The sequence below is a fragment of the Seriola aureovittata genome, chromosome 11 (assembly GCF_021018895.1).
Source record: "Seriola aureovittata isolate HTS-2021-v1 ecotype China chromosome 11, ASM2101889v1, whole genome shotgun sequence".
Lineage (NCBI taxonomy): Eukaryota > Metazoa > Chordata > Actinopteri > Carangiformes > Carangidae > Seriola > Seriola aureovittata.
The window spans coordinates 21,499,656-21,516,250 of record NC_079374.1 but is presented as its reverse complement, the minus strand read 5'-3'; the positions used below and the strand labels follow the sequence as shown (position 1 = coordinate 21,516,250).

At 39.9% G+C, this 16,595-nt stretch overlaps 1 protein-coding gene across 1 annotated transcript in view; it reads left to right on the top strand.

Annotated features, from left to right (window-relative positions):
- Positions 1–14,775, top strand: part of LOC130178108 (transmembrane protein 163-like) — a 61,581-nt gene extending 46,806 nt beyond the window's left edge. Inside the window, exons 5-8 of the mRNA XM_056390226.1 lie at positions 2,839–2,935; positions 8,955–9,066; positions 10,464–10,605; positions 10,831–14,775. Coding sequence (XP_056246201.1) covers positions 2,839–2,935; positions 8,955–9,066; positions 10,464–10,605; positions 10,831–10,891 — 412 coding nt within the window. The 3' untranslated portion in view covers positions 10,892–14,775. The remainder of the gene's footprint in view (positions 1–2,838; positions 2,936–8,954; positions 9,067–10,463; positions 10,606–10,830) is intronic.
- Positions 14,776–16,595: the final 1,820 nt, after the last annotated feature.

Here is a 16,595-nt window from a genome sequence, read left to right as displayed (position 1 = left end):
ATCTGCACCAAGGCAAGAGCTACAACGTATGTACATGTATCCATCTATTCACCCATCTATCTATATTTATCTCTCCTTTCTTGTTTCTTTTATTTATCAGTCCCCATTATCCCGATTTAAGATGCAAATTCAACAACCGAACACAGTTTTCTATGTTTTCTGATGCTGTTTAAAGATTGTTTCCATGTGTGATTGTATTACTGTCAATATTTCTTATGATTGATTTCACTGGCAAAGACTATGACGCAACAAAACCTGATTTAAATGTTAATGATGTGAATGTAGCATCGACTGTAGTTGTTGAAGATAAAGAGATGTACAGTAGGAGGGAGGATGAATGGATACAGGGGAGTGTGGAGATCTTTCTCCGGTGTTGTTATCCTGAAGAAGTAGAGACAAACACATAGATGATAAAAGGAAAAACCGTTATAAATTCTGTAGGTGTTGGGCCGCTGTGAGCCCCCAGAACAGCTTGAATGTTCCCATGTCTCTGACCTCTGCTGGAGGGGTGGAACACCATACTTCTGAAAGTGGTGTTTTGATGATGCTGGTGAAGAGTGCGGCCTAACACATCATTGCACGGTATGAATCTCAAGAGCATGCTGGATTTATGAATGACTCAAAACATGCAGCTAATGGGTTTGGGGGTTTGAGGAAAGCTCTGTCAAAGCTCTGTCTTTTTTCTTTCTTTTTTAGGCTTTTATGTGAAATGTTCCCAGAAAACTGGACAGCTCAGAAAAAAATACAGAAAAAGACTGATTGAAGCCTGATTTGTTCATTTGAGGTTTCGAGGTACATCCCTAATTGAACAAAGTGCTGGATTGTCCATCACTGTACATCACCGCTAAACACAAGCCTGTTAATCCGTCAGCTTTCAGGGCTGCTGTAGTTCATCAAGTGGCTGTCAGTTTGCACGGAGACTTGTTCGTCTTAAAACAGCACCTCTGCTTGGCTCTGAGGTGTCGCAGATGATGAAAGACCGAGCTGCCACTCCACCATCCATTAACACACACAGACCCACACATACACACTCTCAAACACTCACCTGTACTGTATCTACAAGGGGAAAAAAATAGCACACACTAATCTGCCTTTTCTACACTTTGCTGCTAGGTTGCTACACACACAGAGGAATCAAAAGACAGAACCATTATTTTTATCCTCAGTTTCTCTAAACAAGTTCTACCCATGAGGAAAAACACAGCTCAAAGACATTTCCACTTTCAGAGAGGAGAAATCCTCAGTGTGAAATCCATGCTGTTAACGACATCAGCTAAGACTACGGTATGTCAGACAACCGACGTGTGTGTTCCTATGCGTGTCTGTTTCAGCATTCATAATTTACTTTGTTTAATCACAAGATCCCACTGATGACTGAGGCTGTGCAACAAACCTTGTGTGACCACATGGTATCCACTAAACATCAAGGGTTTTCAGCACAGCACAGGTGTACACACACACACACACACACACACATATCCATAGAAATGAATCACATACATGTACACTAGGATTGAGGCTATGCATCACCCATACATGACCAATTAGTTGAAAACAGAAAGAAATCAGAGCGTTCAAGGTTGACCAGTGCATTGTGTGCAGGTGTGGGTGCAGAGGAGGGCAGAGTCAATGAGTTTCTTGAGGTTGGTCCACATGACCGATGGAGACTTCAATGTTACAGTACATAGCAAGACAGATAGCTGAGAAAAAAAACAATGCAGATGCAGAAGAGACAGAGAGATGGGGGATATTTCCCCCCATGTTTAACAAGATTAGGGCAAATGGATGAAGAGATATGATGGTGTTGTTGGATGGAGACTGAAGTGATCCCGGTTTTCCCCCATTGTATTTTTAGCTATGTTGTCTGCAGGTAATTGGAAGTCTTGTTGTTGTCACAGTTACTTTTTTTAATGCATGTGTGCTTTAACAGTTTCCTTTGTCTTTCTGGAACTCCAAAATTAAAGTGATTTCTCGAGTGAAGCATCTCTCTCTTTAAAAGTTGCGTTTTCTCTGTGAAGTATGGGAGTTTTATTATGACCAAGCACTGCCAAAGTCAGTAAAGCAGAAACACCACACCGCCGCACCTGTCAAAATACTGTGTCTCTGTTCTGAGGTGAGATAGATGGCAGACACATATTGTAATTTGGGCCCAGCAGTTGTGTCAGAGGAAGAGAGACTGTAAAGGACCCAGCGATGGAGATGTATTGAATTACCATAACTTATTCCATTGCTGCCAGAGCGAGGAAGTGTGCAAGCATCTTGTTGCCCCACCCCCCAAAACAGTCACATCATTATCCCCTTCATTCTTTAAACAAACATCACAAATTGCCTCCCTCATATGCTCTGACAAAGGCTGGAAAACTGTTTATTCTTTATAGCCTGCAAAATGAACTCCAAATAATTGAAAGGAATTGATTCATCGGTACCACTTTCATATCACTGATGAGGTCATTACTTACATTTACATGTCAAGTTATACTGATGCCTTGGCTAAAATTCAAACCAATGGGGAAGGGGTAACTGTGCAACTGTTATTTTAGATATTATAATGTCATAATATGGAAGTGGAGAAAAAAAAACGTATCTAGTCTGCCAAACTGCCAAAGGCACTGCCACTGCCACTATCGCTCTTTATGTCAACTCTCTGTGAACATTTATTTCAGTCTTCACTGCAGCAGGAAAAAGGAAAAGTGATTATGATTCAAATGCAGGAGAAAAAAAAACAAGAACTGGGAGAAAGTGTGGCTGCTCGTGTGTTAACCCCCGTAGGTTTCTGCTTCGGCTCCATTTGACGTAACAACCTAACACTCTCGCTCTCTCTCTGTCTGTCTGTTACAGAGCGTGTGTGATCCTTGGGATTGTGTTTGTTCTCTCCTCCGTATGCATCCTTGGAAAGGCCATCCATAATCTGGCGACCAAGATGCCGCCAGAAGTGGTAAGACAAAACACACACACACACACCTACGCACACACTCAAACACATCAAGTCTACGCCCTGGAAGATTTATGCTCATATTAGAAAATACTCAAGTACACAAATATGTTCAATGCTCTCAAATTGAACCTTCCCTGAATGAATCATCAGTGATTTTGCATCATCGCTAACAGTACACTGGTTGGTGGTTAGTAGAAAATATGCCATGGACACTTCTTATTTTCTATTGTGGGACTTTTTTACAGCCACTACATAATCCACAAAGTTCTTATTCAGAATTCAAAGACTTAAATGAATTGCTGCAAATATTAAATATTAAATATTATTAGCAGGTCTTAGTGGGGTTTTTTGTCTAGTGTAAAAGGGGTTTTACATGAGATGTCTTTAGGTGATATAGCTGTCAATTAAATGTCATGCTGTGAAAGCTCTTCCTATATTTATTTCCTACATGGAGTGTTCTGGCCTGGAACGCACAAATACATCGCGCATATACTGGATGGCAAGTGGGAAAACACGTGTTTATTTGTCCTTCACATGACCATTCACACATACCAGCACAGTGAATATGAAGATAAAACATACCTCAAAAAGTAACAAAGTGTTGCTTTAAAACATTTGACCTGAAATCAGATTATGTGTTATGAAAGGGTTTCACATTTAGCAGTTTTGATCCTGCTCAGCGATGTTCTCATCTATTCCTTAAGTGCTGTAGAATTCAAGGTTAAAACTTCACCTTTTCAAGGATTACCAATGCCATGACATGCAGCTGTTCAAACTTAACCTTGGGTCTTACGATTTCCCACAGCGCTATATGAAAACGACACAACTCATTAGCTACTGTATTTCCCCAACAACAGTGTGACTGTGAGGCACGGCTGCAGGTGTGTCTGAGTTCATGGCAGCATGCACATTACACACACACACACCTTTATACAAACACCCATAATAGATGAATATAAACAAGAGCCTAGAGATCCGTATGAGCTTAATTTGAATCAGTGCATACACATACAGTACACGTGCGCACACGAGCACACACACAGCATTTATCATTGTGAGGTAGGAATCTTTTTTTAGCTCTCCGCTGTTGCTCTATTGACATCAGAGTTTTTATATCCCTCCTCCTGACTTTTGTTCCTTTTTCCTCGCCGACACTGACGCGCTCACATTCTTTCTTTTTAATGTCAACACCCCCCCCCACACACACACACACACACACACCCCCCACACACACACACACACACACACACACACCCCTACCCCACCCTTCCACCTCTCTACCTCTCTCTGGAGGTGTTAAGAATATGAATAAGTTCCCGAAATAGTCTCATCTTCCTACAGCTCCTCCATCGTCACACACTGTTTAGGGAGTGCCCATCTTATCCTTTCCAGTTCTCTGCTTTGAAACTTGCTATTAGGCTTGTAAATGATTTAACCCTCACCATCTGTCTGTTTCACTGACCAGTGAAGCCAAGGCACAGAGGGAAGCCAGATTTTTACACTCCAAAAACACATAGTTCTCTTAAGTTTCCTCTTATGTAGCTTCAAACCTTGAAGATGCACTTCTTGATGTTGTTATATAGCCAGCAGCGCTCCCAAACCCCAAAATATCTTCACATTTCACTGTTCATGTTTTTAAGCTCAGCACGGTTCACACACTTGAATTTTAAAACAGCATTAGCTGAGAGTAAAATTGAGACTTGGGGCACTATTGGGCCCTTTAACAAAATCAGAGTGTATCTTAAAAGCTCCCCTATGGAGATGCCTTGTAAACAAACCAAAAAGTTTTGTCTATATACTTGAGGCCTGACGTATTTGTTGAATTAATTTCCTTTCTTCATAATCCATTTACAAAGCGGATTGTTTTTGTAATATATTCAAACCTGCATTGTTTATATCAATGTTTACATCAGCTCTCAGTCTTCTTCCTCCTTCTCCTTCTTCCTCTCTGGTGTACTCCGTACCTTACTTGGTGTATTACCTTCAACCGTTGATCAGTGGGATATTGTGAAATGATATTATATATGTATAATATCGTTACTTTAAATGTTCTTTTATTTCATTATGATATATGCAGTAAATAGCACAGTTATAAATGCAAGCTATAAATGTTCCTGTTGTGTCATAAAACTGCATTATGTCTGCCATATGACTTTTATTTTTATATTGAGGCTCCAGTTCTGTCCTTATTGTGAAAATCTTCTCTTGAATCAAAGCTAATGGTCTGTGTGTCCTTACATATAAATCTAGCTATCTTATTGGTGATGGCCTTTTTGCAAGTTCCTGGTGACGAGGTTCTACAGTTGACATTGCTCCACTCATTCACAGTGGAGTCCTCGGGTTCATTGTTATTGTAGAGTCAGACAGCTACTTTTTACGCTGTTGGCAAACAGCCTTGTCTTTGTTGGCGATCTTGCCAACTAAGGTGTAGAACCCACAATACTTCCGCGGCCCGCTTTCAGATGCTTCAGAGTCAGCATGGCCCAGCCTGCCACTTTCCTCCTCCATTTTTATTTACAACCTTAGTTTAATGGTAGGTCAATAGAACATGCTGATAGTAAATTTTAAGAGTGCCCTCTGCTGGACCGCAAGATCAACTACTTTAAATGGTCTGTTTTGCTTATAGATGTAGGTAGATTTTGAATTACATGACATCTAATCATCTATCTATCCAATTCCAAATAAATTGATACCCCAAGTAGTGAATGCAGAATATAGTGTTTCTGAACAAGACCGTTTTAATAGGTGCTATAAAATATCCACCTATTTGTTCATATTTTAATTGTGCAGGCAGACGTGTATAGATAGTCTCTCTCCTTTTGCCTCTTGTAGCTGTACGTTGTTGAATTTTTCCCTCAAGTTGAAACAATTTCACCTCTCGGCATTTCACACCATGTGCCACATCTAAAATTTGCCCCACATTCTGTCCGAATAGTTTTGGATTAACTCAAATGTAAGTCTCCCAAAGCACAACCTGGATGTGCTAATGTGCTACTACCATATATTAACTGACCCACTGGTCACCAGATTTACACACACACACACACACACGCACGCACACATACGCCTCAGACAAAAGGATTTAATAAGATTCAAGGGAACGGTCAATATACAGAGATCTAATATGAGTTTGTATAAATATCTGTACTCGACAAAACGTGTGCGTGTGTGTGTGCATGCGTGTGTGCGTGTGTGCATGTGTGCATGTTGTCATTGAAGCCCCTTTAACCACACATCCAAAGACATAAAGCCGGGACACAGAGGCCATCAGCAAGTTGAGGGCAGCAGCAAGACTGTGTTTGATGCTCCAGCACCATTATGTTAATAGAAGATGTGGGTGTTAGGTCTCAGAGGAGCTTCCTGACGCCAGCAAGAGCCTATTACCACTGTCTGTCCCTGACATTCTCTCTCTGTCTTTCTCTATCTCTCCTTCAGCATTTCGCTCGCCTTCTTTACACTTTCTCCTTTAAATCCAGTCTTGTTTCCTGCCAACGCTCTCTGTTTTACCTAGCTCTGCTTCTTTTGTATTTCTAAGTAAAATAGATATCTATGTTTTTATATGTAGTAACACAATCCAAACCTTTTTAGAAATCTCTTTGGTCTCCACTCAAGGTTATGAGAGAGGATGACTCATCCCGGTCCAATCCTATGGTGGATCATTTTTAGCATATAACCTACTGCATGTAAATGATTATCTGTGTGTTTAAGAGAGATCTCAGCCATCTGGCTCTGGCTTTTTATGTAAGGTACTGTCACCGGCTGCTCGCCTTGGCTGGATTTGTGGACGCACTTCATCTTAGTCTCTGCCTCATTTATCCAGTCTCTCTCTCTCTCTCTCCCTCTCTCTCTCTCTCTCTCTCTCTACTTTCTTCCCTTGCAACCTCATTCATTATTTTTTTCCACTCTCTGTCTCTCTGCCCCCTCCCTCCATATCTTTTTCATTGTTTCCCTCGGCCCTCTTTCATCACTATACCCATGTTCTTTCTCTAACCTCTCTCTACCAGCTCACCCAGCCCGTCTCCCTCCATTATCATGTCTATCTTTACTGCTTTGTCATTCTCAGATTTTCATTTTTGTCATTCACAATCTTTCTTTCCATCCTTGGGCTTTTTTTTTTTTTGTTATAAAAGAGACTTCTTCACTGAGGTTTTCATCAGACAGCAGTCAGAGGTGATTTTTCATATCAGCAGTGATTTGTGTATGTGCTGAGTTTATACGTGTTTACAGGGCAGCGTGCGTGACAGAAAGAGACAGATGGAAATTACTAAAAGAGAAAGAAAATGGAACGTTTAAGAGGAGCAGCAGAATCTGCAGTCTGAACACGACGTTTCGGACTAAATTTGCTTCTCTGGTTTCGTCTTCTAGGAGATCTCACTGTTCACAAGTGAATTTAACATCCTGAATAAAATTGCATTAAGGTGTGAATACTGTAAAAGTATCAGGCTGTAAAATCCGAATTAGAGGACAGAGGGCGCAGGAAATCAGGGATCCTGATTCGCGTCACGTCCTGGTTTGCTGCTCTCATGGCAGGCTGTCTCTGTCTAGTGCCTGATTAAACACAGAGAACTGAGATTGGCTCTCCCTGCCCGCTGGAGAAAGAGAGGGCAACACATTACATGTGTGCCGCAACACACAGATGACATTCAGGTCTCGATGAGATTTCCTCAACAAATAACACCCGTAAAGGACTTTAAGCCTACTGGAAACATGTAGCACATACACTAAATATCAGAGAAGTGAGGGTGTAATTACATTAAATAAAAGGCAAATTATGAGCTATATCAGCTTCTCTAATGTTTCCTAACTGTAAAATACACCAACACAACACAAGCTCTTCATCCTTTGTCTCTATGTAATTCAGGTAAATGGGAGTAAAAAGGGGAAAACTGCCCATGTAATCAAGGGCTAATGCTGTGTGTGTGTGTGTGTGTGTGTGTGTGTGTGTGTGCGTGTGCGTGTGCGTGCGTGCGTGCGTGCGTGCGTGCGTGCGTGCGTGTGTATCATAGTGGGCAGTACACTGTATTTACCTTATGCTTTTCTATTTTAGTCTCTAAATTCTGACTTTGTAAATGTGTCTATAGACTATGAGAACTTCTTACAATGTAATGTAAAAGTTCCATGGCACGTACACCACTTTCTGCTAACAATCCCACGATGCAACGTATCATGCTTTATGAATGTAAAATGTACCAATGTGCAACTCTACTCTGTTAGTGAAGACACAAAAATGTGTTTCCTTGAAATTACACGAGGTCACCAAACATAATCAGCCAATAGGAAACGTATTAAAAAACATTTTAACATACAAGCTAAAACAATCTGTCAGTTAATGGATTAGTTGATTGACAGATAATTCATTGTCAATAATCATTTATCATATCAGTCATATTTAAGTGGAAAATAAATCACCAATTCCAATGTGAATATTTATTGGTCTTCTTCATCAGAGACTGTTCATCAAAGAAAACAAGATATTTGAAGTTTTTTCTGACAATGACAACTTAAAAAAACGTTCAGATCATGCTTATATATTTGTACTCACACCAACCCAGGAGAGACAACATTACATGTATTTGTATAAGCAGAGGCCCACACTAGTCACCGCTGCAACACGCTGGTTGGCAGGATGGAGGTCTAATTTTTTGTTATAGTCAGTATATACCAATTTCTCTCTTTCTTCTTCTCTCCTTCCTGTCTCTGTTCCCCTGTTGGGCCAATTAAATCTGATAGGGAGATACTCCTGGGTCAAGTGTTGGTTTTTGCTGAGTCTTTTTGAGTCTGAAGTTGAAAACACCAGACTCTCACTGCACTTATCTATATGACCTTTGGCTGACCAAGTCAAGCCTGTATATTTTATTATTGGTGGGTCATTCTGTCTCTGCCTTCACAGCCATACTGTAGCCTTCTTTCTCTTAGTTTGTTATGTATTGTGTTTTGCTTTGCCTCCTTGTATCATCTGTAATTTATTTAATACAACAATTGTGTTTTTCCTGTCTTCGCTCCCGCTGTCTTTCTTCAGGATGACTTCCTCTTCAGTGTGTCCATAGTGAGCGGATTCACATGTGCTGTGCTGGCTGTGGCCAAGTTCATGTTGGGAAGAGTGCTGACTAGTCGGGCACTTATCACTGATGGTAGGACACACACACACAGACACACACACACACACACACACAGAGATATGTGTATACACGACTTATATGACTTATTAGTCATTTCTTTAAACTTTCTGTGTTATCTGGGTTTCCTTTCAATATAGAAGAAAATATAACCCTTGTAAGTAAGTAACTCAAGTAATGTTAACACTCTTTTATGAGCAGTGGCAAATGTATGTATGTGTTATGTATCAAAAGTAAATGTGCTCATTATGCAGAAAAATGGTCCCTGACAGGGTTTTATAATTATTAGATTATTATTAATGAAGCATTTACTTTTCAGAGGCATTTTAGTGTTTTAGCCTGTCCAAAGGGAGCTAATTTAATAATTGATCTATTATATACTGTTGGGTAGTTTCATTTTTTTAAACAACACAGAATATTTCGTATGCTTGTCATAAATGCTCACTCTAACTAGAAGGTATAACTGTCAGTTATAAAACTGTGTATTTCCACCTGAAATGTTGTGGAGTAGAAGTGTAGACAATTATATGTGTGTTGCTTGCAGAACTGAATTGAAAAAAGTGATTATGACACACTAGCTGCTTATAGACACATGCATAAGCACTTCTTTGGATGTGTGGTCAAAGGGGCTTCAATGACAATGAAAACATGCACACACACACATACACACACACACACACACACACACACACACACACATTTACAGACACACACTGCTATCCCCGGGTCTCAGAGCGCACAGAGCATCAATCCAGTAAACCTGAGGTTGCTGTTCTCAGAGCCTGGATTTATTTCCCACAAGACTATACACTTACTGCAGGCGAGACAATAACCCACTGTGCAAGCTTTCACACAAGGCGAAATGTAATTATAAAAGAACATCAGAGTATATAGAGAATATACAGAGTAACTCAAGTGCAGTCACCAATTTTGTCGTCTACAGCCATTAATGTTTTAAACCAAATATAACTCAAAACAATGTTTCTCACATACATGCAAAAGGTCTGTTTAAAAGAATACTGCCGCATTTTGGAAAATACACTTTTTTTTCTCGCGAATACTTCCATGAGAGTATTAATACCACTCTCATGTTTGTAAGGAAGCCTATTAGTTTGCAAACAGGGGCAAACAGCTAGCCTAGCTTTTTCCAAAGGTGACAAAATCCACCCACTAGCACCTCTGAAACCGGATACCTGGCAACCTCGCTGTGACAACTGACTTCCAGAAAGTCCCTACTCCCAGCCAAGAAACAGTCTGGGACATAGAGTGGTGTCAATCTACCTAATCTACTTCTTACCAAAATGTCATCAATAGACTTTGTCTCCAGGTGAAAGGATTATTGTCTATGTGCATGTCTTTGTACCACTTATGAAAGAGAAGATATAATATTTGCCACATTTTGTGCTTCTCAGGGTTTAATTCTATGGTTGGATCTATCATGGGATTTTCCATTCTGATCAGTGCTGAAGTCTTCAAGCACCACGCTGATGTCTGGTTTCTGGATGGCACCATCGGAGTTCTCATTGGACTCATCATTATGGCATATGGGATCAAGTAAGAGATAAACCAACAGCAGTCCTCAATCTATATTTCTTTGGCCTATTGATCTTAAATATTTCATCATTTCTGCTCGGTCGATTTATCCACATTCAATTATTGCCAGATTCTAATGTCAGCTTGACAGCTCTGTACTAGCTGAAGTGATAAGTGCCAAAACAGTCTGAGGAGATGGGTTAGTTTCTGCACATTTACACTCTTACTTTCTGTCTGTCTCCACAGACTCCTGAGGGACATGGTGCCCCGTGTGAGGCAGACAAGGAACTACGAACGCTTTGAGTGAGATGTGTGTGTGTTGAGCAGACGAGCAGGTTCACACATACACACACACACACACACACACACACACACACACACACACACACACACATACACCCACACACCTGGATGCCTCCTTCCCTCCTTCCCTCCTTCCCTCCTCTCTCTGTCTTTCATAAACACACTTTAGCTGCACATACATTCAGACGTTACACACCCCTGTTCTCAAACACATGCATATATACACATATGATGTATATACCGTATATAGCACATTCGTACATGCAGACAATAACATCAATGCGAACGCACGCACACACACACACACACACACAAACACACACACAATGTCTGAGGGACTTTGCTGGAAAAGGACAAGATTGAAGACCTCCTCCTGGAACGACAGTATTTCATTTCAATTCTTCTTCTTCTGCTCTTCTTCACTTTTTGTCCATGAAACCACAAGTTTAACCAGCAAGCATTTTACATTTGTTCAAACTGGACATACAGTAGCTGCTGCTAAGATGACACCATTCACATATCTCAATTGTCACCCTGCAAGAAACTACAGTATATTAATTTGTCCTTGTGGGTTCAGCTGTTGTCTCGGTCAACATCAAAATCAAAATGTATCAAATCATGTAGAAAACATATAAAAAAGAAATTAATTCCATGTTGAGCCAAACTCTCCACCAATGTAATATAGCTATGTAGCTGTTCCTTTCCTAAAACACAAAGCAGAACCAGTCAACACATCACCAGCCTCCTCCCTTCAGCCACTATACATCCTAATTTGTTTCTGAAAGAAAGAAGAGAGGAAGTGGAAAGCAGAGAGGAAGAGACTCAGAAAGAGAGCATGTAAGCAGTGCCAAGTCAGCAAACACTGCGTTCTCTGAAAGGTGAACAGCACCAGTGAACACGGTGAGGTCGGCCTTCATCTATAACCTCTACAACTAAAAATCAAGCAGAAAAGACACTAAGGACAAATATTTGCCAGACAATGGCTATAAACCTAAGTGCACAAAGCTTATGTTATTTGACCTACTGCATTCGTATTACATTGTGTAGTCCGTTGCACTGTATGTGATGTGTCCGAGCACAAATTAGCAAACTTTTCTTGCTGCTTCAGTGTTTGTTGCTGACAGTTGAGCACAGTGCCCATACTGGGTGATTAAAAACGAACCAGTAAATGATTTCAGGGTATTTAACCTGCTTTGCTGCTTTGTCATAACTGCTGTTTTCTGACTTTACATCCTGTGTGTTTCCTTGCCATATATTGTACATACAGAATTTTGTTTGATTTGTTTACAAATCAGTTATTTACTGAAGTCCATTCTGATCCTTTTTTTTACTTGAAACGTACATTGACAAAATAAAATTTTACCAGGCAATAGCTAAGTTTTTATAAGGGTAAGATGGAAAAAGCACATCAATATTTATCTTGTGGTTTTGCTGTATCACCCTTTCAGGCTTAGATAATTAATAAATGTAAAGGCACTGCATAACTCTGCAGGAAAGTTTGCTATAATCCTGTTATTTATCCTTTTCTCTGTGGCACTTTGTATTGAATCCAGTCGGGGTATTAATTACTCTTATTATTTTATTCTTCTTTTCCCCCCCATTTTGACTGCAATGTTCATATGGGAAAGATGAAACCTAAGATGAAGCTAAGCACAATGACAAAGATAAAGAAGTCTGTGGGAATATGATTTACACTGCATATGATTTGTTTTTTCCTGTGTCTGCTTACCTGCTGATTCCTATTTGTTCTGCATGTTCCCATTGTTATCATTCATTATTATGTGCAATGAACAGAATGTAAATAGAAACCACACAGTCTGTAAATATGTTTATTACAGTTTGGGTGCGTCAGTAACAGCAGTCACAAATAGTCATAGCGCTTTAAGGCCAACATAACAGGCTTTTTTGGAGTAGACAGCTCATAGTTAAAGTACAGGATGATCAGTGTTGCATATACTTAAAAAATGTTTACTCTAGTGCGCATATACTGTAAATGTTGCTTTATATATTTACCGTAGATTATTGGTGAAATGAAATGACAAGTCTTACTGTAAGTTTTTGCACTGTAAATGGAAATCTCAGATTGACTGTAGGTGTGATCCGACAACACTGTCCAAGGCTCAGCTGTGCTTTACAATTTTCCTTTATATCACTTATTAGAAGCTATGAAAAAAAGAAAACAAAAAAATTGATGTGGGGATTGTTGTCTTCTTGGAGGATACCTTTGTCTAACCAAAGCATCTCTAAATGTTCAATTAGATTCATGAATTTTAATACAATTCAAACATTGATTTTATACAAATTCAGCTAGTCTAATCAAATTATAAATAAACTGATATAAATAATGCATAGGTACTTTCCTATGTGTAAACAGATAAACTGTTGGAGGCCTAAGGTTTCCTTCTGCAAATGTGAATCCATGATGCTTGTGAGCCCCCTCGTGGTTGCAAGCCACATGACAAGAGAATTCATTAGTATTCAGTGCACTGGATCCAGGGGAGAGAGTCTAAATTTATCCCAGGCTGAAGACAGTTACAAAGCCTTGGACAGTGACTGTGAAGGGGCCTACATCCTCTCTGCACTGTAATTATCAACTCTGAGTTCACATATACTGGACAAGGTGCAAAGTTATTGGTATTATCTTTAGCTCCATTGTGTGAAGAATAAGGATTAGCTAGAAACTGAGGGTGTGAATCTCACACCACTTCAACTCACCAACAGCACACTGATTTGTAATGTTTTCCCCTGTCTCTGATGCATAGAAGACAATCTCTACAATGACTTTTACAAGCAAAGCACAGTGTTTACATGCGGACACCACCACACAAGGCACAGAACAAAGCAATTCTAACTCAGTCACAGTAACAGTATGTTTTACTAGCTCTATTGCTCATATGATAAACTAATGTGTTCAGATAAACTGGAGACTATTTTGATCTTGGCAACAAAGTCCGTTCTACCTCTCTTCTTTGCTCTTTGTTTTATTTTCATGCCACTTCTCTTGTGCACATTCATGCTACAGAAACCTTAGCTGAGTACTGTGATTGTGGCCCTGGCCCCCTTATATTACTTAGTGGTGGGGGGTCTTTGAAGCTGTTGCATTCACTGTAAATCATTGGGTAAGTGCAAGAGTAAACTCTCCCAATCACCACAGTAATATTTGCATCTGATTCATTTAAAAAAAAAAAAAATGTCCCCTGCCCTTTGAAATGTTTTGACTTTCATGCTCCATCTCAATAGAAAAAACTGTAGATGTGTGAAAAATGCCCCCTGAACATACATTTCTTGTTTGCACAAACACAAAACCTCAAACCTCAAATCATCATCTGACACAAAATATCAATTCATGTAATTGTTTCATAAACATCTCAGAAACATGTCAAATTCTGCAGCTTGATGAACTGTGCCAAATCACTGAGACCATATGTCCGCTCTTTTTTGTGTATCTTAATTGTACTTGTATTGATGAATGGACTTATTAACATTATTGCCCCAGAAAAGGCATCAGACCATTCAATTTACTTAATTTTACAAAATTATGATAGCAATACTAACCACTCTGTTACTATAGGCTTTGCATGGGCTCATAAAAACCCTTACAGCTTCAGTGGTTACGAATGCATTGCAGCCATACACACACACGCACACACACACACACACACACACACACACACACACACACACACACACAGATAGAAATGTGTAACTGAAATGACAGTAAAGCTGACTATGTAACAGAATTATTATTTGTCTGTTTGTACAGTAATGATATCAGTGGTATTACAGATGATGTAAACACCATTTATTTATGTAAAAGAACAATGATATCTCTTTGTCATAGAGCAAAGTTTTATTGATTAATAAAGTTTTATCCTGCTTATTCATCAACATAGTTGACTCATGCTCTGTTTTTTATACAATTATGGAAGGCCCCCCTCCAAACTGGGTAGCAAATAGGGACATAGATAACTTACAACCAATACCAGTACCAATAGTTAAAAAAGGCACTAAGATAAAAGAGATTTGAAGGAAGACACTGAGTTTGTTTGCCAGCAGGGAGTTCCACAGCTGAGGGAACCGGACAGAAAAGGCCCAGTAACCTGTGGTGACCAGTCAGTATTTAGGAACCATGAGTATGGGCTCATAGGGAGTTAGCAGATAACAGATGTAGACAGGATTCAGACCATTCGAAGCTTTAAGAACAAGCAGAACAATCTTAAACTCAGTCTAAAACTCCCAGGAAGCCGTTGAAGGGCAGCAAGGATTGTTGTGACATGGTTGTTTCTCTTAGTTTGTGTTGACAGCCTGGCAGCAGCATTTTGTATCAGCTGCAGTCTTTGGAGGTTGATGCTGACACCATGATAGAATGCAATGCAATAGTCAAGTCTGGAAGAGATAAAAGCTTGGTGACCTTTTCTAAGAGTGCAGAGGAAAGAAATGACCTGCTCTGGGTTAGCTGTCTCCGTTGGGCAAAGCAGGACTCGCCTGAGCATCAAAGGACAACACAACACCTGAAGGGTGTGCGCTTCTTTCCAAACATTAATGGATAAGGCACCCAAATTAGAAGAGATATTATTAATGCTGCCAGTGCTTGGGTACAGGGAGTAACTATAATTACCTCTGATTTGGGGTCATTCAGCTGCAGGAAGTTGTTGGACATCCAATTTTAAATTTCGTTGAAGCAAGACAATACAGAATGCATTGGTAGTACCAGGCTTTACCGGGACTTATAATTGAGTGTCATCAATGGAAATCAATAGCATGGCCACACAAGATTTGCCCCAGGGGTAGGATGTACCCATAATAGACCCTTGGGGCACCCAGTAAAACAGAGGAGCACAAGAGGAGGAGGCATCTCCAAGTGTTATAGAGAAAGACCTGTTCCACAAGAAAAGACATTAGTCAATTCACAGCCACATCCCTGATGCCCACATAGTTCGTCAGACAGCTTAAGATAGTATGGTTCACTGTATTAAAGTCTAAACTGAGGTTAAGGAGAATTAAAATCAAGTACAAGCCTGTGACGGCTGCTAGCAGTAGGTCGTTGGTGACCTTTGCTAGGGAGGGAAAAAATACCACCAGATGAGAGCAGTTAATGGCTAAAATGTCTGGAGCAACTGGCTGAAATACAGCTTTTAAAAACCAAGTGGGAATACAACCCGAAGAACAGATGGAAGATTTAGAAAGTGCAACAATGCATTTCAGGGTTGACAGAGAGATTTTACTGAAATGGGTTAGTGTTGATGGTAGGCAGGGGACAACACCAAGCTTTATGTGTTTAGTGTTAGTGTTAGTGCTGTCAGATCTACACTATATTTATTATAAAAGTAATTAAGAAATTCATTCACATCTCTCTAGGGTGGATTCAACTGGCTGACCAATCACAGAATTTATGGTTTTAGAGAGGATTCTGGGATTTTGGCCGTCTTAAGAAATGGATGATAAGTGAACATTAGACCTTTTAGGGAGGCAAAAGAGACACTGTGATTATCCTTTGTCCATCTCTGCTCTGCCTTCCTGCATTGTCTCTTAATTCTTCATTCAATCATGGCAGAAAAGAAGGTTGTAGTTTTTTATATCTGACTGGAGCTACAGAATCTAAAATGTTGCAGAATGGTGCAATAGCTATTAAAAACACTGACAAGCTCATCTACAGTGAGGACATTTTGTTCACTGGTATTAAAAAGTTTGTTAGGGGCAGTAAAAGC